We start from the raw sequence: 25,424 nt of genomic DNA, 5'->3' as shown, positions 1-25,424 counted from the left end.
TCCTGAAAAGTTAATGCTGCTGGAAAACTGCAAATGAAACCCAAAGATCATTACTCAGGTCTGACAGAAACATGTAAAGAATAGTAGCCAGTTACACTCTTCCTTCAGGTGTGGCTTAGTTTCTTCCATAAATCAAGTGGCCCAGAGTCCTACTCTACACACCTACTGCTCTCTGTTGGGCTTTAAGCACACTTCAGTAGCATCTCTACTAAGATCTTAGCTTATGTGGAACAGGACAGAGGCCTCTTGTGAAACTCACAGCTGCCTCTTTTGACCTTACTGTTACACTTGGAAGCAAACACCAGGGAGTGATTTACCATCATAGCTGTAAATGAGACATTCCATGTGGCCAGCAGAGTGCGGGTGGTCATTTTGGTCCCCGATATTCACGGTCAGCGTGTTGGTGGAGCTCATTGGTGGGATCCCACTGTCTGTGATCAGGATGGGCAGGTAAAACGCCTTGCGCACTTCCCTGTCAAAGGTATGCAGTGCAGTGAGCAGTGCACTTCCATTGTGGAAGTCCTGCAAGTTGAAGTTAGTCAGACTATCGAAATCGCCGAGAAGGCGAAAGGAGAAAGGTGCTCCGTTTGCAGCAGTGTCTCGGTCCTTTGCATACAGCAGCGTGGAGGTCTCGTTCATTTGGACAACCTGTGGAGAAGCTGTGTTTTCCCAGACCACTGGGTTATAAGGAGCCTCAAACTCTGGTCCGTTGTCATTTACATCCTGCAGAGTCACTAAAACAGTGGCACTGCCAGTTAGAGGGGGCTGCCCCATATCAGTGGCAATGACAATGAGGTGGTACTGTGTCACTGTCTCATGATCCAGAAGCCCTGTAACCATCAGCCACCCATCATTAGCCAAAGAGAATTGGCCACCTGGGTCAGACTTGTGTAGCAGGTGGAAAGAAAACCTTCCGTTCAGGCCAGAATCCAAGTCAACGGCAGAAACCTGAACAACTTTGGTGCCGACTGGCACATCTTCTGCCAGTGCAGCCACTTCATAGAACTGGGGGTAGAAGACAGGAGCATGATCATTTGAATCCTCCACATAGATCACACAGTGAGCAATGCTGAAGAAATTCATGTCCTCTGCTTTCACAGTCAAATTGAATACCCTCTCATGAGGCTTCTCAAAGTCAACCTGTTTTCGCAGCCGGATAAACCCACAGTTGTTCACTTCATCTGTTTCAATGGAGAACTTGTGGTCATTGTCCCCATCAAGGATGCTGAATGTCACTATGGCATTTTCTCCCTCGTCTCTGTCCACAGCAGACACCACAGCCACTTCAGTGTTAATACTTGCGTTCTCAGAGACAAATGCTGTGTAAATCCTTTGCAGGAAGACTGGAGCGTGATCATTTACATCAGTCACCAAAATAGTGGCAGTACCTGTCCCAGTGAGCCCTCCTCCATCTCTGGCCTCAACCACTATGAGGTACTTGTCTTCCTTCTCCCGGTCCAGGGACCCAAGCACAGTAAAGATCGTGCCACTGACTGAGTCAATTGAGAACAAGTCCAGATTAATTTCATTTTTGACGTTCTGAATGATACTGTATGTTAGCACAGCATTCATACCAGCCTTTGGGTCATCGAGGTCCACTGCTGTCATTTCCATGACAGGAGTGTCAGCTGGAGCATCCTCAGGGATGTGGCCTGTGAAACAGCCATCCAACACACAGAGGAAAAGGGGTGCATTGTCGTTCACATCCCTCACTTCTATGATCACATCGGCAAAGCCAGTCAGTCCTTCTCCACTCTCGTCTGTTGCAAGAACAAGAAAGCGCCACACTGATCTCTTCTCACGGTCTAACCTTTTATTTGCACTGATCTCACCGGTGTTCTCATTGATGCTGAATTCACTACTGGCCCCCTGCCCATGCAGGGAATAGTTAATGGCATTTTGATCTGCTGCTTGGTCAGGGTCTGTTGCAGAAACCTGGAACAAGCCACAGCAGGGAAGTGTTTATGTAAAAGGAAAGAGGAAATCACTGTTGTTATTGCTGACAGCTGGTATTGTGCTGGCTAAATAAATACCATGCATTTTAACAGCAAGCATCTATTAGTTTGCATCATTCAAGTACTCTTTTAATAAACATCATACACACCTAGAGAAACAAAAAGATGACATTTAGACAGATTAATATATTCTATTTCCCAGTATATTTTGGAAAGAGGAAATAAGTGTAGGAAGAATCAAATGGAAATAATGGCAGATCTGCTGAGCAAATGTTTCTTGAGAAACTCTTTGGATCTGTAATACAAAGACAAGCAGGGGCTGTTTCTCTCTGAGGAAACAGAAGGCTGTGAAAACAGGCTGCACATCCAAGCTGATGATCAGCACAGGCCAGAGAGAACTCCCAGCTCCTATTTGCATCCAGGGATTGTTTGTGACACTGCCAGTTGGGCCAACCAGGAACTGCTCTAACGGCAAAACATTGAAAATGAATGAGTTGGAGTAAAAAAAAAAACAAACCCGGTAACGTTTACTTGGTACCATGCATTACATGAAGGAGGTACACGTGACAATCATGCTATGCTTATACAGTTACTCAAAATATGCCAACTCTGCTTTGTAAAGCAAAGCCATCATATTTTTCAACATTTAAAATCACAGAATTTTAGAATCAGGTTTGAACAGACCCTTAAAATCATCAAATCCAACTATTTATCTTGATCAAGACATCAAGTCCACCATACAAATTCTTTGTTCTTTACAGAAAGTTGCTAGCTAAGTCCTAATATCAGGCTTCATCCACCCTAACGAAACTGTTTGGATTTGTGCAAACTGCTTTACCTTTAGGACAAGTACAGGCAGATCTGTGAGCTCCTCCAAGACACCACCCTGGTATTCATTCTGAGTGAAGATTGGTGCTTCGTCATTCTTACTGATGACGTTGATGATGATAAGAGTGTGGTTTTCCCATTTTCCATCAGAAGCTACAAGCCTGAGCTCATAATGTTGTTCTTGTTCATAATCCAGAGGCTGAGCAATGAAAACAGTTCCAATCTCAGGTTCCACATCAAAAACTCCTTTCACATTTCCTGATGTGATCTGATACCTTAGTTTGGCATTTGCACCTACAAGAGAAAGAAACAATTGCTTCCTGTTCACCCTATGAATGCTCAATCCAGCTATGCAGTGGACACGTATCCAAGAGCAACCTTATTTGCCCAGACTGTTGTAGTGTGTGTGAGATAAAACAGACACAGCCACAAACAGAATGATATGTGTATATAATTTGAAGGGTTTGTGTATGGTAGACTGTGGGTTAGGTCTGCATTTATATTTACAAATATAATTTGGAGACATGGACAAACACCTGTTGATTGATAAGGAAGAAATTGTATACCTCTGATTTGTTGTGCCTTCATTTGCCAATAATAAAAAAGTAACATACTATGAAAATACTAGAAGCTACTTTTACTCAATGTTTCTTAAGCTTCATTTCAAATGCCAATATTCCTTAACTTTTTTTTAAACCACTGGGTGGTGCTAAAATATAACGAAGTCCTCTATTTTGAGCAAGAATTCATCTTGGAAGAACATTCCACCTGTACAACAGCAGTTGCTTGATTGTTGCAAAACTTTCAGCAACAACAACAGCAAACTGTTTAGTGCTTCCTGTTTACTTATTTGAAAACATAAAAAATACAGGACATTGCATTCCAGTATAGAAAGCAATTTCCCAAATTAAATAGGTAAACTGCTAGGAGTAGAAAAAACATTCAGCATTTCAAGTTATAGACAGCTGTGGATGAGAAGACTAGAACAACCAACATGTATGGCAAGAAACTGAAAAGGTTTTGCTCAACATTACTGCTTGGAAGACCTTGGCTGCCTTTTGCAGCAAGAGTTTGAGCATCATTTCTACTCACTTCTGTTAAATTCTCCCAAATGCAGCAACTGGTTTCAAATGGCCTCTTAATATCTCCCTCGTGGGCACTGAGAGGCAAAGGCATTACAGGACTGCCAGGGAAGGAATGACTAGTTCCTATCTGCTCCTGGCAACATGTTCCACTGGTTCTCATTTGGACTCTGTCACCAACTTGCCTTCTTTTTTTTTTGATGATTTTCCTTTTCTTGAGCAAATTTTACAGGTCTAGCTCATGAAAGTACCAAAAAGGCCACAGCAGAAGCAACATCAGGGACTGACTGATGGTACATGTTGTTGGACTGCCTCAGCACATTTGCAGGGGCACTTTCACACCATCAGAGCTGATGTCAGTGTGAGCCCAAACAGAAAGTATGGCCTTCCCTTCCTTCCTGACTTCATTTCTGATCATGTCATCCCAGATTATCCATTGTTTGTCAGATTCTTCCACAAGTATATTTAACTAACTCACTATATTCCCTAAATTATCAAAAAAGCACACAGATCTGGTTTTCTTGCAATAGTAGTAAGTAAAACTGACTCCCAGAAAGATATAGAAAGCACAGGATTTGGCAAAAAGCAGGCACATGCTCAGGAGTAAGTTTTTATGTTACCTCTTATGAAGTTCAGCAGTGTTGTGATTCCAGGTGATTTCATTCTATCCCAAAGAGATTGCCAGGTAGCTTAACCTTTGCACTGAAGCACTGAAAACCTGAGCACCTAATAAGAGAAAATGCTCACACGTGCCCAAAACTTCTCTCCTCACTTTTACAAATGCTTGAAATGTGTAATCATCTCCTGGATGCAGAGATTTGTTTGCCCATGAAGGAAGTAGCCCTGCACACGATACAAATTAACACTAAAAGGACTGCAAAAGATATGCAGAGTCCACTCACCCTCATCTTTATCATCTGCTGTTGCTGTCACAACAGGACTTCCAACATCCCTGTCCTCATCTACGCTGACTTCATACACTGACCGAGGAAATGCCGGAGCGTTGTCATTCACATCACTGACAAAAATCCTTACGTAGGCTGTGTCTAAGAAGGAGATGCAAGAGGAACATGCAGACTAGAAATGGCAGAGATGGAATACCTTGTGTTATTCCAGACAGCTCACATACCCCCCAAGTCTATAAAAGTTAAAGAACTCAATCTCTGATATCTTTTAACCAATACAGAATTCCTTACTAGTTTTACCTGTGTTGGGCTGCCCATGAACACCAGGTCTAGCAGACTCTGAAGAGTCCTGAGACTGAACTTCAATCAAGTAAGAGGCTCTTTTCTCCCTGTCGAAAGATGCTCGGGTGGAAATAATTCCTGTCTTGGGTTCAATGGTGAAGAACTGGTAATCCTCATTAGAATCTTTCAATAGTAAGTAGTGAACCTAAAAAGGAAATAATTAAGAGAAGTTAACATTTTCAATTTTTATTTGTATGTCCAAGTGCTGTGACCTCCCCTTCCTCAGTAGCCTTCTGGTTCTGTCTGCAAAGTAGCAATACTCTGAGGAAGGACAGATCATCTGATTATGATTTTCGAAGTCTTTTGCTCATTCTTATATAAAACCCCCAGAACTTTCAAACAGAACATCTGTACAGGTGATATCAAGGCCCATCAAGCCCAGTATCCAACCTCCAACAGTGGCCAGTAGGAGCAGTTAAGGAAGACCAGGGCAGAGAATGTATGGAATGACATCTTCCCTAAAATTTGTTCTCTGAAAAGAAAAACATTTCCATCCCTGCCCCCAGGTCATGCCCAGAGCGCCACCAGGCAGTTCTAACACATTCTGCTCTTCAGAAGATGCAAAATTACAACCCAGAACAGTAGATCTCCACTAGCCAGAGTTTTTTCACAGAAGAGCTAATAAGATTTTTTGAAGTGGCTCAGGAAAATACACAGAAAATGAGCGATTTCTTTCGGAATTCTGCATTTTCCTAGGGTTGGGTCATTATGACAATAATGGTCAAGTGTTGGTTTGACCAACCATTTGACCAATGATGGTGAAATAAAATGCTATTTAATCGACCATAATTAAATGGCAGTGAATAACTGACAATAATCACTGACGATCAATTAAAAAATGAGCTGAAGAGGCAAGAGTTTGGAAACATGGCCTGCAGCCACATCCATTTGTCTTGTCATGGGAGCAACCCTGCAAAAAATGCAGCAGTGCTTTGTCATGGCTGCTGGATCAGGATTAGTTGCTATGATGCAGGATCCAAGGATCGTGAACAGCATCTTCTCTACCAGCCTCCCAAATTATGCACATCAGGCTAGACAAATGCTTGGCAAGTGCTGTAAGAAGTGTTGGTGTCTCATTACCCTGTCATCTGCTGGCTACACATTCTCACTAATTACAATACCAAAACTTGAGTATCGTGAGGAAAAGAATTGAATGCAAGGTCAAACCTCTCCGTGAAGGCCAGAGTCCAGGTCCGTGGCTAACACCTGAACCACTGATGTGCCAACATCAGCTCCTTCTGGCACAGACACCTCATAGTTAGAAGACATGAAGAATGGAACATTATCATTGACATCTGCAAAAGGAGGTGATGAAGATTATTATAAGAAAATATTTGAAGACTTTACTTTACTGGGTTGATTTTTTCCCCCTACAGTTGTATTTTACTTGCAGAAAGAACTCACATTGTTTGCAGTAAGAAGCAATCCTACTTTGGGTCTTTCCATTCTTGTGGTAGCTGACAGGAGGCATTTTTAAAGACATTGAGCAGTTTCTGGGAGACAGTGGTTTAATCTCAGCTAAGATACTAGCTAAGGATTTGACCAGCAATATTCTTACACTAAGACCATGAATGCCAGGACCATGACCAGTCTGTAGAGAGCTGGTTATCTACAGCAGGATGTAATTTCAGTATTTTAATAAGATTAACATACAATGAAAATTAAAATTGCAGTCTCTATAGAGTAATCAAAGAATGTGTTTCCTGGTCTTTGCAAGGTGGTATAGCCAGTGTTATGTTAGGCTATAAGACCTAATGATTACTTAGGGTGCAATTGCACATTAGCTTCTCCTCATCTAACTACTAGCCGATGTCCAAAGGAAACATGCTGATCTTTCCACTCCTGTCATCCTTCTCTAAGCCATGGGATCCTCCTTCCCATGAACTGGATCATGAGGCCCTGTGCTGACAATGCTCAATTGGTTGCTCTGAGTGAGACTGAATTTCTTGAGAGAAAAGGCTAGCTGTGACCTGACCTGCTCTGCAGCTCTGTGATCATCAGATCCAATGCAAGGGATGTGGTGAGATAATGCAGGTGAGGGAAGGGAAGGGCTGACCTGATAGTGGCCACCTGCAGTCAGGTCAGATTACGCACAAGGCAAAGCCATGTTAAGATCACATCACTGCTGGTCTTGCTTGTCTTCCTTGCCTGATCCCTGTGGAGACTCAAGGGTCTGTTTCTGGCACATTTTCTCCATAAAACTGCAATGTCAGACCAGGTGAGCACAAGGGACACGCAAGAGAACCACGGCAGCACTGGCTCAGATCCATTTAAACTGCACTGGAATCACATCCTCCTGCTCCACCCATGAGAAATCAGCACGGTCCCCTACATCTTTTTGCACTTCTCACAGTTTAACAGCCACATTTGAAGGAAGTAATTTTCCTGTGTCGTGGCATCATGCCAAAATAGAGGAGCTGTAATGACAGTTCCTTGGCTCCATCTCTCTTTGTCAAGTGCAGATAAAAAATTTGATGTCTCATTCTGCAAACCCTGAAGCACACATTTTGTTTTACTACTGCCACGTGATTCCATTGATTCTAACATCTATTTGCAGGACCAGTGTCTTAATTTTTTTTTTAAGCTGTCAGTGTGGGCTCCCATAAATTCCAATTTTCTTTCTCTCTTATGTGCATAATTGCCTGTGGAAATGTCTATTCTAAAAGTCTATTTATTTTCTCCTATTTTACAGAAGAGAATATGTCTTGTTAGAGAAATATTTCAGCAAATTCACTGAGCAAGATCAGAAAAAAAAGATGCTATAAAAAACCTTCCTTTTCTGCATACTTGTGCATAAATAAAGGACAATTCTGCATATGAAATTTTCTGATGGTTATTTCTCTCAAGGCTGTTTAACTTGCTTTGTTGTCCCACTAATGTATATGTGTATGTATAAACACTTTTTCATACAAAATACTAAGTTACCCAAAAAGGAATTTTACTTGTGAACAAAATGAATTTTCTGATAAATTCTAATATCAATAACAGCACTATAGGAAAAACTTTCTGGGACAAGGTCCATAAATTACAAAGAGACTTAGACCAGGAGGACTTCACTAATTCATAGTTTCATCTGAATGTCTACCTATCAAAAGTAACTCCACTAATGCATCAAAAAGCAGGGATTAATATCAGACTTATAGTCTTATGTGGATCTACAGGAGTAGAGCTTTACAAAAAAATTCTACTAAAAGGATTAAATTTTTGAAAATTGCACCTATTGTAAGGACCCTTGCAATTTTATTTCTAGGGCTTTAATCTCAGTGTGCAATAGAAAATTCTGTATGTAACAAAAAACCCTAAACAGACATCCAACACAAACCCAGCCTATCTGTGCTGTTTCTCTTTCAATAGCACAGGTTATTTCCAGTAATACTCATTTCCTTTCAATAGCCCGGGAACAATTACTAGATTTCTCCTCCTCTCAAAAGAAAATCTTTCTAATTACAATTACAGAACCAGGCATTAGGGTTGCCTAAACATTCAGACAGCCCATTTTTGCACTATCACATTTCCACATTTGATAGCGGTACTTAGAAACCATCTCAAATAGACCTTTTTGATGACTGCACAGCTTTTTTACAGTACAGAAATGTACAAAGCATTTTTAGGTGGCTTGGCATTTCATAAATGTTACCTCAATTCCTGGCATTATACTAAAAATTACAAGAATATTGTTCTGAATGAGCTGTTCTAACAGCAGCAAAGCTTACCTGTTATGTTCACACAAACAGTGGCAAAGGAAGCTAAAGGAGTCATTGCTACATTTTGTGCCCGGACTGTCAGGGTGAAAAACTTAGTTGTCTCAAAGTCAAGTGGTTCAGCGACTAGAAGAGAAGCAGATCCATCAGCTCTGTTTGGCTTCAGATAGAAACGAACTGGCATGTTAGTCTCTGGAACTTGACCCTCTTCCAGATTATACGTAACCCTGGGATCACCAAGAGGGGATGTGGCTTTGATGGTCTGAAGAAGAAAAGAGCCACCACACATGTTCATGAAGCACGGAATTACAAGCGTTACATGTTCAGTTTGAAGGCAAGAACATACACGCATGGATGTCCTCCAAGAACACACATGCCTGTATAACTTGGATAACAGACAAAAGAAGTTTTGTTTACAGAGCTGAGTTTCAGTTTACAACATTTAGGTTTGATGCAGGTCTTTAATCAATAAGACATTTACCTGCTTGTAAGTGCTCCAAGCAAGAACTGCATCACTGGCTAAAGGAAATCCCTTCTTTTTCCTCCTTCCAAAGAAAAAGCGATCCAAAAGGAGGCCATTTCTCCACCGAGTTGTACATTTTACTCATCAAGTTACAGGAAAAGAACCTAAATTGTTTGCAAGTGCTTGGATATTACATGCAGGAGGAGGAAGGTAGGAATTATCTGGCAATTTATGGAAGACACTGTCCTTAAAGAGTAAGTCTGTATGGGTTAAAAAGGAATTGATTTGAGTTAAGAAAAGCCCAAAGCAAATTACAGTCATTCTATGCTCTAGTGCTGAACCAGAAAAAGCTGCAGGAAAGAGGCAAGCAGGTAGCACAGTCCACTGAGGATAGAGGAGTGAGGAGCTGGCCCTTGGTGGGAACACTCAAGGATTTCCCACGCTGGCAAGGCGCAGGTTTTGCTTCTGTGGAAGCACATCCTGAAGGCCATTGGTGTAAGTAATCACTGGGAAAACTGCTGCCAGCTGAAATACCAGCCTATTCTGCAGCAGGTGCTCCTCACAAACTCTAACAGAACACACAGCAGTGAAGGCTGACAAAGGAACTGCGATTCAGTAAGGCTGCAGAGTGGGCAGAGCACAACAGAGGAAGAAGTTGAAATGAAGAGGGAGGGAAGTAATCACATTTTTAACATACCACTATCTTGGTGTCACGAATGGTGTTTTCAGGGATGGTTACCCAGTATCTGTTCTGCTCCCACCGTGGTGGCTGGCTGAGTGCATTAGTGACAGTGACCGTCAGCTCCACAGTGCTGCTCCTGTTCCCCCCGTCTGTCGCTACAATATAGCGGGTAATGCGTGTTGTCTATGAAACAAAGAAAATAGAGGATATTTGCAAACCATTTTGTACAAACCAAGAGGTTGCAATTAACCATTTGCAATGGATTTGAGGGGTTGGAGGTTGCTCTGTTCCAAGCAGAGTCTCATATTACCTGGGGTAGTGGGCAGTTCACGTACACCCAACCTGTGCTGGGGTTGATCTGGAAGTATTCCACTTGATGCTCTAACATCGAGTATGTGACAGCAGCATTCACACCCTGGTCACTGTCATGAGCTGCAACACGGAGGAAACTCATCCCCACTGGAGTGTCTTCGCTAAGGAAGTCTTTGAAAAGACAAAAGTAGTGTCAGCAGGTCTGCTCTGGTTTACCAGGCTGTGTGTATAAAGAATTATCCCTGTAAAACATCATAGTCCCCTTCATGGGAGATTAAATGTTTCTGTAATGAGGCAGGTTACAAGATATTGTCACCAACAGAGTGTTTAAAGTCTTCTTTTAACTTCCTTTTCCCTCTCCCCTGCCATGCTGGGTTGTTAAGTGAGTTGCTGGTGATGCAGATTTACTGACACTCCTGCTGCCAGCCTTGTGCCTCTCCACGGCAGTGCTGGCAAACCCACAGCTACTTGCATGCCTGCTGCTTCAGATCACAGCCCAGGCTGCTGGGCCCAGCTGAGGATAAAGGCAGGTTGGCATCAAAGGGAATTCTGTGTGAACTTAATTAATCCTGAATATGAGTGGTGGCAGCAGCACCGCCAGTGGGAGGAAGTAGGTAATTACAAAGCATGAAGACTCAGGTCATACCAAAGAGGCCTCCAACACTCCAGTGTTTTGGAGAAGCCCCCCAGGGCAAGGGCAATGATCACTTTATAGCTATCTCTTTCCTTAGGTCTCACTCCCTGTTCCCAGCAATATAGCTGATACAAAGATCATGTCTTTGTGCCCATAGTTCTAGGCAAACCATTACTACTTTGGACCTGCTTGTTTAATCATCATCTAAAAATCTGGTGGCAAAGAGTCACACATTTGAAGTGCTAATTGCACAAAAGAGTAATTAAGTTTATCTTTCTAAAGCCTGATTCCTGGAAGGAACACCAACGAAATGATGGGAATTCATGAGCAGTCATTTCCTACTCCAGTCTGGAAGGCACAATTTTATATGAAGCTATTGCATCCCTTCTGGCTGTCCCTCTTCCACACTCCAGTTTTCACACTGCTCTGATCTGACTTTGGTCTTGTTCTTCCCTCCATTCTTATCCATCCAGTCCCAATTTCTTCTTCAAGCAGCTATGGATGCTTGCCTGGTCGTGGTTTTGAACCATTTCCGTGCACTTAGGCTCCATCAGCTCCGTGTATTGAAGTGGTCCTGACAGGGTGAAGGCTCATGCAGTTGGGTTTACACAACCCAGTCAGTCTATTTAATCATGGCTTGTTCAGAAACTGTTTCATATCTCCCTTGTATGTGTCTCCTTTAGCATTTTTGAGGTGGGACAATCAGAACTGCATACTACTTAAAGTGGAGTGGTCATGTTTTCTGTTTTGGCTTTCTCCCTCAATATCTAGTCTGTGACAGTGGAGCAGTAAACTTTAAACCACAACAACCACTTGCTTCATGAACAACCATTAACTTCCCTTAGCCTGTGTGTCATTTAATTGTCCTGGGATTCTTGTCCCTGGTATGTCAGGAACAGCTAAAGCTAATCTCAGAGGAGATTACCAGCACCAAAATAGATTCATGAAAATTGAATTAATTGCTAAGAAACACTGTAAAATACCCCTTTCTGTGTACCTATGCTGTGTTTAACAGTCAAATTCTGTTAAATTGCATTGCAAGAAAAAGTACAAAATTACTTTAAAGGGCTGTACTCTCTCATTTCATGTGCTTTGCTTGCTGTTGACATAACTCTAACATTTACTATACAATCTCTACTGCAGAGAGTTAAGCATTTCTTTAATGTCTGTTTTGCAGGCAGATGATAAGATACATGGCTAAATCAGGGATTTGACCAACATCCTAGTGCTGAGGAATAAAGAACCAGCAGTTTCCAGAATGAATAGAAACCTCTGACTAATGGCATTTGATCTTGTTAGAGCTATTTTTAATTCTGTGACGTACAAGCATTGATTACTTATGTATAGATGCTGGGAAAATGCTGTGCATAAAGTGACCTCATTATCTGCAGTTTTGCCATCTCAAAGTGCTGCCTTTGCTTCAGGACCTTTGCTGGTACGCTGTGTTCATGGAAAAAGAAAGAAAATCTGCCCATTCCTGAGAAGTGCTCAATCGACCATAATTACCAAATGCAACCTCTCAGCTTCACAGTTTTTTAAGTAAAAATATGGGGCAGTTTCACCTGAAGGACATATTTGACAGTAGAATAGAAAGGTTCATCATCTTTGTACAAACATTGCCTTTACCTCAGTGACTTGTCTGCTCTGCTCAAAAATATTTCTCAGAGATCATTTCTACTTGATTTTGCAGTGCTGCTTTGGCCAGGCTTGCAGAAAACACTGGTAGAAATGTAGAAATGGCTATTTCCAATCTGCTCATTTTAACCAATTTGCACTTCGAGTTAGTCTCTGCAAGATACTCTAAAAGATGCAACACAATTTTCTGTCCCTCTGCATAACTCCGAAGTATGGATGTATATTTTGCCTACTTCCTAGCAGGTCACTTCTCCTCCTTGTTAAAAGTCTGACATAGAAACATTGAACCTGTTTCTGAACCCCGCTAAAATGCTGTGATGCTGAAGACAACCTGGTTATGAGCCACCTTCATTTTAGTAAGGCATTGGTCACCACTTTGCTCTCCATGATGTTTCCATGCAACTGGCAAACATCTCCAAAATGGAGTTGTTGCCACATTCATCATCAATTTTTCACCATTTTGTGGCAATTATGTAAGGAAGGGCCTGTTCTAGTCCAACAGCTAGAGAATATGCTCATCATTTGTGGATGACATTAGAGAGTCCAAATGTAATGAAGTGCAGGATTCCACTGGAGAAGCATCAAGTCGAATTAAATGAAAGACAAATGAAAAGCACATTGTGTGGGGATGAAAAAGGGAATGTCACCAGGGCAAACGGGAAAAGCTAGCTCAGCAGTACAGTTACAGGAGGCATAAGGGGCTCCCAAGAAAAGGCAGCCTAGAAACCAAGGATTTAGGGCTGTTTGACAAGAGATAAATGCCACTTTAGCCTATTCAAACAGAGGTGCTGTGCTAAAGAGACGCAGATGACAATTGTACTTCTAGCCAGGGTGGATGAATTCCCAGCTAGGATGTCATGTTTTGTTTTGGAACATAAAGTAAAGCGTGGAGAAAAGCTGGGCCGGGAAAAGCTGCAAAGGGAAGAGATCAGATCTGCCTCATCTCTAGGATTGAAGACCGTCAATGTTTTTGAGAACTGCAATGAATAAAGAGGACTGATCAATTCTGTGCATTTGCACTGATGATGGGTTAAGCAGTGACCGCCTTAGTGAGTAACAAAGGAAGACTGGTCACCTCAAAAACTGACCACAGCTATAAGGAACTACTAACCAGGCTCATGTGGGAGTACTGGGAGAGGTAGTTCAGCAACACTCACACTGATAGCGGCTGTTCTCAAACTTGGGGTCATTGTCGTTGATGTCGGCGATGAGGACGGTGATCTGACACACGCCGATCAGCGGCTCCTGTGCCTGGTCGGTAGCAGTAACAGACAGCAAATACTCCCTCTGCTTCTCCCGGTCAAAACTCTGCGTGGTTCTGATGACTCCTGGGAACACAGACACTCCTGTTCTGCATGTCACAGCCTCGGAACTGACTTTGCAGAGAGGGATCTGTACATCTCCTACACAAGAGGAAGCTCTGACCACATGCAACACAAGTGTCAAGCTTAATCCACACAAACACTGCAACTCACATCTTGGACAAGACCAACTCCTGTTCTCCCATCTATCCTCTCCTCACATGTCACCTGCTGCCAGCAGTCAACAGCTTTCTTTCCTGCTACCCTGATAAGAAGCATCAGTGTGAGTATCTTGTTATCCCCTGGCTCTCGGAGCACAGAAGGGCTTTCTCCTTCTCATCAAAAGGTCTCTCTTAGGTTTATTCTGGTTATAGTCAAGTAACTGAATCAGCTCATTACTACTTTGAGGAAGAGTCACACCAGAGAAGGCACAAGTGATGTGGCCAAAGTCATCTCTACTACAGGAGCTGGAGGCTGTCTCACTGAACAGATTAAAATTGGGCAGCTCCATCAATCACATAGCTCCATGGATAAATCAAACCCTTTCCTCTGAATTTTCCATTTTTCCTCCCTACTAATCTCCCTGTCTCCGCTATTTTCTTCTGGTTAATAGACTTCAAACTGGCCTTCTTGAGATTACTTCCAGACTTATGTCTCTACTATGCTCAGGTCCAGAGTTCTGCAGCTCTGTTGTAGGCCCTTTCAGTCTCCTGCACAGTCCTGGACATTTTACTATTTTAACCGTAGAAATTTCAACAAAATTTATGACTTTGTCATTTGAAATACATCATACATCAAGACATCGTTGCCCTGTTTTGGTGTGAGAGTTTTGCCTGCACTGCACTGGATCTCTTATTTGTGCATGAGACAAGAAGTAAATTGTGGCCACATTGAAAGGAAGAACAAACTCAAGCTGTTTAAATCACACTTTCTTCTCTGCGTTTTTATAGCTACACTTGATCCAATAGAAAGGTAAGTGATAGTTTTTTATCTTCTTATTGAACTGGGGTTTGTTTTCTACTTGTTTTGCATTTGGGGCCCCCAACATAAGAAGGAAGTGGACCTGTTGGAGTGAGTCCAGAGGAGGGACATGAAGATGATTGGAAGATTGGAGGGTTGGAGTATCTCTCCTATGAAAACAGACTGAGCTGTGATTTTTCAGCCTGGAGAAGAGAAGGCTCCATGAAGACCTTATAGCAGCTTTCCAGTACCTAAAGGTGGCCTACGTGAGAGCTGGAGAGGTTCTGTAGGCATTTAGTGATAGGACAAGGGGTAATGGCTTTCAACTGAGGGAGATTAGGGTGAAATTCTTTACTGTGAGAGTGATGAGGCACTGGCACAGTTTGCTGAGAGAAGCTGTAGCTGCCCTGCCACTGGAAGTGGCAGGTTGGATGGGGCTTTGAGCAACCTTGTCCAGTGGAAGGTGTCCTTGCCCATGGAAGTAGTATTGAAACTAGATGATCTTTAAGATCTCTTCCAACCCAAACCATTCTATGCTTTTAATGATTTGAATCATTACAACCTTAATTTAATCTAGTCTATGTGCATGACTAACCATATACTCTGAACACTATCAAGGGTTTATCCTATAAACTGTTACAGCTAACCCTGCAGTTACACTGCTAAGGCAGGAGCCCACATGAACACACTCATACAGTAGCATTTTCATTACAAAACAATGTCATTATCATTTTATCTCCATAACCTGAAGCTACTGACCTGTGTCTGGGTCAATGCTGAAGCCTAGGGAAGCTCCGTCTCGGTGCATTAGCCCGTACTTCACCTCTCCATTGACGCCAAGGTCTGCATCATAAGCTTCTACCTGTAGCACATATGTGCCTGGAGGCTGATTCTCCAAAACCCAGGTGCTGTCACTGTAGTAAGCGCACTAAAAATACACCCAAACATCCGATCCTAAATATTACACAGAGCCACATGAAATTGCTGCACAGTGTCAATGTTTTTTTTCCATCAGGCCTGAGAAAAACTCAGAAGAAAATCACTATTATTACTTATCCTTACAAAAAAATCAATCTCCAAGGGAGAAGAAGGAAAAAAGGAGAATGGAGACGTTACATTTCCTGTATGAGGAAAGCTGACTGCTGTTCACCTACAAGTTCATTCTGCTCTGCACACACAGTCCCTTCAGGCCGCCAGCAATCACCAGTAGCTAAAGAGTGTCTATAACCCCACTTATGGATGGGAAAAGAGTATCTGCAAAAAAACATCTTACCTCTCTAAAGACAGGCTTGTTGTTATTAATGTCATTAACTCCTATTATAACTTCAGCAAAACTGCTGAGAGGGGTGGGTCCCCCCGAGGCGTTGTCATCTATCGCAGTGATGTTCAGGGTGTATTGTGGCCCCTTCAGGTTGGGTGGTGGGTTTCTGCGGAGCTTAATGATACCTAAATTTGGAAGCATAAAATGTCGTTTTAATTTACTGGGTAAACAAAATCAAGTGAGCATCACATTTCTCTGACACTGTATTGTCGGTTCAGTTCGGTTGCAAAGAATAGGAATCTGTCACCCTAGTCTGCACAGCCTTGGGCCAGGATCCCTGGTTTTGGTCGATAGTTGTATAACAACCATCATGCCAAAGAACTAATCCTCACTGATACAAAGCATTCCCAATTGCAGATTATAGGAATATGGTGCTTTCTTACAGCTTTTGACATACAGGAGAAACAGAGTCAACAGAGATTAGATGGTAAATAACTGTTCTAAAACCTATTTCCTTACCTTTCTGGCTATCCAGTTCAAAGTTGCCCTCCTCATTGCCTCCTGTAATCAGATACAGCAGCCCATCTCCATCGGGGTCCTCTGCCCGAACAGTAGCCACTAAGGTGCTGGGACCAGCATCTTCCGAAAGGAAGGTTCTGTAACTGATGGACATACAGGAGCAATGGCAGCACATACGGTATCAGAATAACCATCGCCATGTCAACCATCAGGCAAGATTATAAATTCATTATGAATGTTGGGTTTTTTTCAAGCTTTGGACATGCAATCATGGAATCTTTAATTGGCTTAAGATGTGATTTTAGTCTTCTTTGTTCAGCATAGGGTACTTACTTTAGGACTGTAATCCTGCACTTTTGGTACACATAATTTCCAAGGATCTTTTGGAAGATCTCAGTATGCACCATACTACACTGTACTGCAAATCAGTATTACATACCTCCTAAAGCTGAGAAAAAGGACTAGTATCTGTCATTATGTGTTTCTTATGTCCCTATATATTAATGGAAAGCATCAGACACTACAGAGATGAATGTAAATTGATGTTTTGTAATTAAATATATGTATGTTTTGTATTTAAACTATGTCCATACTTGAAAGCTGTGCAAAGAATAGAAATTGTATTGACTAGGGACAGGAAAGAAAAAGGCGTCTTAAACAAGCAGGGCCTCATGGAATTAGCTTGCAATACAATCCGTTGATGCTAAAATTAAGTTTTAGTGTTTGCTAACTACCATTTTTATCTGTCATCTATTTATACATGGATAATCACTTGGAGATCTAGAAGTCAAAATCATTCCCTGCATAGTCAGGTCTTTGATTTATTCTGTTCTCCCTCTGTAAATACAAAGTGAATATACTGGTATCACAACTGGTGTTTTTTTTTTTTTTTTTTAATACGATCTAGAAATGAAAGTCCAACCACTAAAGCCTTTCTATACAGAAATTACCCTTCAAATTCACTGGTACTTATAGTTGCACAAGACAAGAAGTGACCGTTTAGCCAAGTACTATTACGGTTAAGCATATGAACAGCTTCTTTGAAACCCAGAGCAGGAGTTCACGATGCCTTACACTGGCTGGGAGAAGACGGGAGCCTCATCATTCACGTTGGCCATTCGAATCCGCACGGACGCCGTCCCTGTCCGAGGAGGGTGTCCTTTATCAACAGCTATCACCACAAACTCATACATATGGTTTGCTCGCTCAAAGTTCAACCTCTGGTTAGAATTGATGACCCCGTGATGCGTGATGGAAAAATCAGTGCTCTGGATGAAGTAAGTGATCTCAGAGTTGGAGCCAGAGTCGCAGTCTGTTGCAAGTACTAAAGAGAACACATTTAACAGACCAGTCATACTGTAAAAGAGGTTTGCTTATGCTATTTCCTATAAAGTCGACTCTTTGTTTGTTTTTGAGAACAGACATCACCTAAATCTGTTTCATCCATAAAAGTCTGGTTTTTATGGTTAGAGTCTGGGAACTTAGCAGGAGGCTGGGAGTAAAAAAAATCAAAACAATTCTTCCATCGCCTTCAACACAGCCTGAGTGATCACAGCCAGGTGAGTTTGCAAAAGAGCTGTGATCCCAATACTGCACAACATGTTTTGTACAAACAGCAGTCAACACTGGTAATTACCACACAATCAATATGCACGTTGGTTGAACATTATCAGTCATAAACTGTGTAGTCACTCTCTCTGGGGATGCTGTTCAAATTTAATTAGCTTCCAGCTATGTTATAGATAAAGTACTTTTTAATTACCTGGCGCTTCAAGGTACAAAGAGTGATTAAACATTCCTTCCCAGTAAGTGTTTATTTGGTATGTTGGGTGTCCCATCTGCTCAGAAGCAGCAAATGAGCACAACAAAGAGCTAGGGCTCACAGCATGGCATCAAATGTGATTTTTAAGAGTTGGAGCTCACCTCTCCAATTATCCTGAAATTTTTCCAGCCGAACAAGGAGGCTTCACATCATACCCACATTGGTATTAAACAAACTCCTTATTCTACCAGTAGCACACAGCAGTAGCCACTGCAGTAGCACGCAGATTTCTGGAAGTGGATCAGTGACTGCAGTGCCTGGACACCCTGGCAGGCAGCTGCAGCGTCATCCACAGATGAAACAACAATACTCTATCAGAGTATTAGTTCAAAATATGGAGAGAAAGATTTCAAAAGCACACAAATACTGTTCTACTTATTTGCAAAAAAACCTCAGCTACATCTGCCTGTGGAAAGTTACTCATCTTTGTTGTACAAGGACATTTAGGGGGTTGTAACACTTTGTTTAAAATCTCTCCAAATATTGCTATGTAAACGTTTGTGTGTGTTACAGACTACAAAAGCAGGGGCTTTAGAGTTGATCACTCTCTTGCTGTACTGAAAGACAAAATATATTAAAAACTCAAGAAAGTTTGAAATGACTGTGACTTGAATCTGTCAAATTTGGTGGTGAAGTGTTGTGTTTAGAAAGACATATTTGATTTGAAAAGTTCTGATTTAGTCTACAGTCATTAGTTAGCCATTGAAACCATTCAAAAAAAAATATTTTATGTGATTAACCATCATACTGCCTTTCACCCAGATGTTTTCTGGCAAATAGGGAATCTGACACTTACTTGTACATGACAGAAACATGCCTTACTTCCAAATAGCAACTGGTAATTCTATTCCTATTCCATTTAACTCCATGGTGCAAACTGATGTGCATTGCAAAGATATTTTGAGGATCATATAGCAGCCACAAGCAGGTCTGTGCTGGCTCTGCCTGTGCTGTGAGCTAGCTCAAAGACTCGTACAAAGTTGCCAGCTCCAACTCTAAGCCTTGCCCTGCTGGCACAGTGATGAGGCTGAAGGAGTACACTAATCCCTGCTGAGAACATCCCTCCATGCTTTTCAAATCATAGCATGTTTGCATCCAGAAATCTCAAAGCACACACAGTGAGCACAAACCTGCCCACAATGACCAAGCAGATGGAACTGACTCAGCATAGCATCTCCAGTACAAACAAGATACAAGCCAGACTTAGAGCGTGCTAAAATAAAAATGGTTGACAATTAAAACCCACATTTACATCATCCACAGTTTTAACAAATGGCACATATCACACTACCTTCTTCACTGCCATCAACAGCAACTCAGGCATGCCCAGAATGGCAAAGGCTATCTCATATTTGTATTTATTTTTGTTTGTGGGACATTCTGAGGCTGCAAAATCCTACCCCTCAAGGAACTACATCCAGGGTAAGAGCTGTTTGTCTTTTTTTTTTTTTTTGCCGGAGATAATACATTTTTGGCAGTCAAAGTTAGTGGCACCGATTTCATCCAGCACATGGTACAGGTGACTGTCCATACAACTTCCTTGCAGCCACTAACTACCCTGCCCAGCCCTTCAACAGCGAGTGTTCACACTCATTTCCACTAACTGTCACTATACTTCCACCTCACATTTTATTTTCTAAGATGACTCTTTCTCTCGAAATCTTGCCATGTGGCAAGACAACAAAATGGGATGCAAATGCACAGCTTTGCCATTCTGCTTGCTTTGGTGCATACATTTTCCCCCCACAACTGAGAGCATTTTGATCAGCTTTACAAGTTTCCTGGAGAGAAGAGAATTCGTTTCTTTAAGGAAAACCATATGCTTAGGAATTTTAGGAGTTGATCATTCTGACCAACTTCTTGTTTCCCAAGAGCCATTAAACCAAAAAAATGAAGTACAACAAGCTTGGAACTCTCTTGGTAAGCATTTAGAGAAAGCAGACCCTGCAACTCCCTTATACAAGGGAATCTAAGTTTCTTATCACCGCTGCAACCTGCAGAGTTCAGCTCCAAATTTAGGAAATTTACATTATTGGCTTCAGAAGACGTGTTAGATGTGTAAGTTTTTGCTAAGTCTTGCCTTGACACATATCCATTTTCACACAGTTCACAACCCCCAAGGTCTCAGCCTGTCTTTCCATTACTACCTCAGTACCTGCCCCTACTTTCAGTTTGAATGCTGACAGCGAGCCTGTAAGTGTTCTCCCTGTTTCGGGCAGAACACAGCTGTGGCACGTATCACAACACATCAGACTACATCAGATCTTGAGACATCTTTGAAGGTGTTTAACTGACACCAGTAAAACAGGCTGGAGAATGGGCTTTTGTTCCCTGCCTGTTGGTCTCTGAGGACTGACACAACATCATACAAGTTCACTCTCTATTTGTGCAACCATGGTATTTCAAGTGACCTTGAAGTTTTGTTTGGAACTTGGGGCTAAAAATTATTTCCAACAGCTCTGATCTTTCAGTAGGATACTATTCTAGCCTCTGAAGCATCATCCATGCACTCAGGTTTTATGCACAAGTGTCACTCGGCTGTGTTAAACACAGCCAATGTGGGATGATGACTGGTAAGCTGCAATCATAAAGGTAAGTTCATAGGCTTTCCAAAGCTTTCTCCTTTTACACTTTGCAAGTAAGCTATACAGCATTAATACCTATTTGATAAAACTAGCTGCCCATCTAAAAAAATTTTTTTTCTTAACACGTTAAGAAAAGAAAAATTAGTTGCAGCTGTGTCTGGGACACAAAAAGATTACCAAGATTAGTTAAAAGACAGCTACAACACTTAAAGGAAACAAGCTACGGCAATACACTAAGTCACTGCCTATCAGCTGCTTTAATGGCTTTTGGGTACTACAAGAACCCTCCTTGGGCACAGCACAGTGATCTTCACATGAAGACACTCACAGCTCTACTTCCAGGATATCTAAAAGCCATGTATTACCTCCAGGAAAGCTGCCATCCATGCCTTACAAAGGCAGTGCCTGTGGAAGTGAGCACTTCCTCATGGCAAGAACATGAAAATGGAACAAACTAGCAGGTCTGTGGCAAGACTGAAATGAAAGGCAGTGGGATGGTCCTCACCTTGCAGTAGAGATGTGCCAACAGGAACGGTTTCGGGAACATTGTCTCTGCTGTAAATGGAGCGCTGGAATTCAGGAGAACAGTCATTTTCGTCGGTGATATGGACCATAACCTGAGACAAAAGGACATGCTGAGAGGGGATTTTAGCTTCTACGTGTCAGAAAACAGGCACCTTGTTCTGGACACTGCCGCGGCAGTCAGTGCTTTTGCTGCTCTCCCATCCTTAAACCTCCAATACTATTTTTCTTACACTATTCCTCTATCACAGAGAAGTATTTTCTTCTCCAGTTCCAAGCAAATGGGAGGCAAAGCCAAAAAGAAACAACAAGAGGTATTTGCAGAGTGTAAATCTGAACCTAAGTCAGAGTCCAGCTTTCTTCCTGTTCCGTAAGGTCCCCTCCCTCTCCAACATCCTCACAAGTGTCCTAGGCTATCCATCATTGTACCTGGTTCCACTAGCAAGCTAACAAAGATTGCAGAGACAGTGGGTAGGATGTGAAGTGATTCATGTACCTCAGTCACGCTGCTGAGAGTGCTCTCAACTTCCATGGCTTTCAGTAAGAGATGATAGAGATGGTGCTCACTTTCGTAGTCCACAGGGTGGGTCAGGCTGAGCTCTCCGCTCTCTTGCCTCACCCTGAAGAGCCCAGAGGGATTTGTCAGCAGAGTGTAGGAAAGAGGCTGGCTCTGGAAAGAAACAGCCTCAACAACTGCTACTCTGTAAAGAATGAGAGAACAACTCTTTGCTTCCAAACAACAACAAAAGCTGTCTCCTGAGCACCTAGAGGAGGAAGATGAGGATGAGGAAAGGTGTCTTGCTCCCTCTCTGTTGATGCTTGGCTCAGCTCGCATTCAGACTGGAAACCCCTGTGCTACAGAAAGTTGACCTACCATATTTACTCTCACAAAACTTATCTGCTGATATCGCAGGGCTGGAATAACAGCCCATTTTAACCTTCACTAACGTTTAAACATCTTTTTCTTTCCTATTGTACCGTTCTAAATACTTGACAGTAGTGACTGATTCACCTTCAGTTTCAGAGATAAGTGATACTTTTGAGCTTTTTGAAATTTTGTATTCAGAAAAGGAACAGGTTCAGAGATGGATGGGAAACCCATGAAACACAGAGCTTTCCGGATCCTGCTGTCCACGTGGGCAGGACACCAAAGATATGTTTGCCTCTATACAGTGACTTAAGTTTTGAAGCTCCATCTCTCACACCAGTCTCTGACCATCATGACAATACACTTTCAGCTTGTCTCACTGGAAGCTCCAGGGAAGGAGAAAAATTTCCCTCCTCCTTCTTATTCAGTCCCTTTTAAGGACTAAGTGGGGCATCTCCAGCAATTTTTCCTACTTCATCAGCTTATTTTGAAGTTTCCTACTCCTTAAAGTAGGAAGTGCCCTATGGCACTGCTACAGCTGTTACTTGGTGTCTTAAAGCCCATTCTGCTCTCAAGCAGCTGAATAATGACAATAAAGCCAGAGCCAGCTCAGCAGCATTTCCCCACTGCAAACTGGCCTAGCTGCTCTTCACGGTACAGCAGAGCGCCTTGGAGACTCAGCTTTAACTGTTTGCACTTCAGACTGGTGCTGTTATCTCAAGACTCTGACAACAACCTGTCTAAAAATTCAAGTACAGCTCAAATGGGACATGAACAACTCCAAAACTAGTTAATTAAAAGCCTACTTTTCAAGCATTCATTTATATCTCCAGGAGATACACAGCCAGTAGTTTGGCTGTTCCAATTCACGATGCAATGCGCCAAGACCCCAAAAACATTAAAATAATTCCAGCATCCCAGACTACATCCCATGTTCCACACTGGAGACTCTGGAACACCAGATCAGGCATAATTTCTGTTAGAAAACACACAGTTAATTTAAAAGTGTAATAGGCAAATGCATACGTGTAGCCCTGAGAAGCAAAACTACAAAAGTTTCACTCTATTGTGCTCTCTCCAAATTGAAGCTCCTCTCAGACTGCAGCGAGGGAGCTCACCTAACAAAGTACAACTTACTTTTCTCCTGCTGGAGTATTTTCAGGGATGAACACACTGTAGGACATGTTCGTGAACTGCGGAGGTCGGGAGCCTGCCAGGATAGAAACAGAGGCGTAGGGGCTTTTGTTGCCGTACTCATCGGTGGCTTCCACAGTGACCACATACTCCTTGTTCCACGTCAAAGGCAAGCCAGTCGTCATGATGATACCAGTATCCTTATCCACTTGGAATCGTTCTTCACCACCTGTCAATACGTGCACATAGCTGGTCTGAGAAATGCCCCACAGCAAGAACATTTCCATCTTCACCATCTTCAGGTAAGCTATCCTCAAATCACCTGCCTATGTCCCTGCATGCATTTCCTTTTTCCTCTCCAGTTTGTGCCCCTTATCTTTCACTCTCACTGTGTTCTGTTGACTGTGCAGTGTAAAAGAGAAAAGAACATGTAAGAAATGGAGTATTAAGCTAACAGTAAGGCTGCAGCCAATTTAAAAATAAAAATAAAGCAAAGAAAATGGCAACAAGAAAGATTCCCACCCACGTAACTGTTACTTAAAGCACTTACAGCTTCTACTTTCTGTGCCTACTGTATCTTTAAGGATTCCCCAAGGGAAAAAAATCTACCAATTAAATTAAAAAATGGGAACTTGCTAAGAAACATCTGCAGCTTGAAAGAATTTTACCTTTTTCTTCAGAATAGACCTACCTGCAATGAGTGTGTAAGTTATTCCAGCACTGGCACTTTCATTGTTACTGTGATGTGCGACAAGCTGGTAGACGAGAGTGCCCTTTCGTGCATCTGGGTCCACACGTGCCAGGTAGGGATATGGGTACATGCCCCAGGACAGGAGTTCATCTTCTGGGGCAAAGAGTGTCACATGGCAGAGGTACCAGTCATTATCTGCAAAAGATGCATGGATTTCTGGATGGCTTGTTCACAAACTTTAGTGAGGAATTTTATGATCTTATTCATTATTATCTGTAAAAAAGCTATGAAGGAATCTTACACTGCAAAGAACCCATAAAGAATTAATCACAGTATTTTTACATCTAACCTAAATTCAAACCTTTTGGACTCTCATCAAGTTGTTAAAGGTATATATAGGCTTTTGAAGAAAATTTTCCTGAGCATATTTGTGTTCCAAAAGTGACTTTGGGATTTGACTTCAAATCAAAATGAAAATATTACTGAATATATAAAATAAATTTGAATGAAAAAATGAACTAAATGTAGAAAGGGGGGAGTAAAAAAGTCCATATGAGAAATGCATGTCTTCTGCCTGAAAAAATATGATCACACACTTGAACAAACTGCAGTGAGGTTGCAGGTCTGTTAAGGACTACACCACTATCAAAAGAGACACCCACCAGTGTACTTGTGTCTCATACAGGAAACCCTTGATCTCTGCCTTCAGCCAGGCCACATTTCACATAGGATGAAAGAAGACAGGAAAAAACATGGCAAAAACAGCACCAAAAGCAAGAAATAAACTAGAAATTCCAAATAATTTTAACTGTAGGCCTCGGGGATCTGACACTAAACAAAAGACTACCCACAGATAGAGACATCTGCTGATATGCAAGACCTTTATTGACAAGCAGCCTTACCCCACAGCAAAAATATATGCTGGACAAATTTTCCAGAGGTCATAATTCCCAGGAAGGAAAGGATTTAAATGAAGTTTTGTGCAGTTTTAAAAACATTTAAAATAATTTAAGACACAATTTCTTCAACTAGAAGAAATTCTTAGATTACATGGTTTCTGGTTTTCTAATGTGCCAACACTGCTTACACAGGAACAACGGTTAATTTCTTTTTTTCTCTGTATTGCTGTGTAAGGCAAGGCAAAACCCACAGCATGAGCCCATGGTTCATGAGAGCAGCTGTAGCAGTCAGTATTTTATCTACAGCTGACAGTCAGGGCTAA

General features: G+C 42.0%; 1 protein-coding gene across 1 annotated transcript in view; it reads right to left on the bottom strand.

Annotated features, from left to right (window-relative positions):
* The window catches only part of LOC114060087 (neural-cadherin-like), a 54,948-nt gene that overhangs the window by 17,018 nt on the left and 12,506 nt on the right, over positions 1-25,424 (bottom strand). Inside the window, exons 2-18 of the mRNA XM_027889280.1 lie at positions 24,203-24,397; positions 23,515-23,740; positions 22,006-22,210; positions 21,493-21,604; positions 17,655-17,904; positions 16,581-16,723; positions 16,074-16,246; positions 15,560-15,728; positions 13,697-13,867; positions 10,269-10,441; positions 9,974-10,141; positions 8,826-9,075; positions 6,280-6,407; positions 5,071-5,257; positions 4,768-4,911; positions 2,794-3,077; positions 318-1,935 (exon numbers count right to left, since the gene is read on the bottom strand). Of these exons, the coding sequence (XP_027745081.1) occupies positions 318-1,935; positions 2,794-3,077; positions 4,768-4,911; positions 5,071-5,257; positions 6,280-6,407; positions 8,826-9,075; positions 9,974-10,141; positions 10,269-10,441; positions 13,697-13,867; positions 15,560-15,728; positions 16,074-16,246; positions 16,581-16,723; positions 17,655-17,904; positions 21,493-21,604; positions 22,006-22,210; positions 23,515-23,740; positions 24,203-24,397 (4,596 nt within the window). The remainder of the gene's footprint in view (positions 1-317; positions 1,936-2,793; positions 3,078-4,767; positions 4,912-5,070; positions 5,258-6,279; positions 6,408-8,825; positions 9,076-9,973; positions 10,142-10,268; positions 10,442-13,696; positions 13,868-15,559; positions 15,729-16,073; positions 16,247-16,580; positions 16,724-17,654; positions 17,905-21,492; positions 21,605-22,005; positions 22,211-23,514; positions 23,741-24,202; positions 24,398-25,424) is intronic.

This window comes from Empidonax traillii, unplaced genomic scaffold (genome assembly GCF_003031625.1).
Source record: "Empidonax traillii isolate 1590-97213 ecotype Southwest subspecies unplaced genomic scaffold, ASM303162v1 scaffold257:size1394852, whole genome shotgun sequence".
Taxonomy (NCBI): Eukaryota; Metazoa; Chordata; class Aves; order Passeriformes; family Tyrannidae; genus Empidonax; species Empidonax traillii.
Note: the sequence above shows the minus strand (reverse complement) of the source record. Positions and strands in the feature narration are given on the sequence as shown.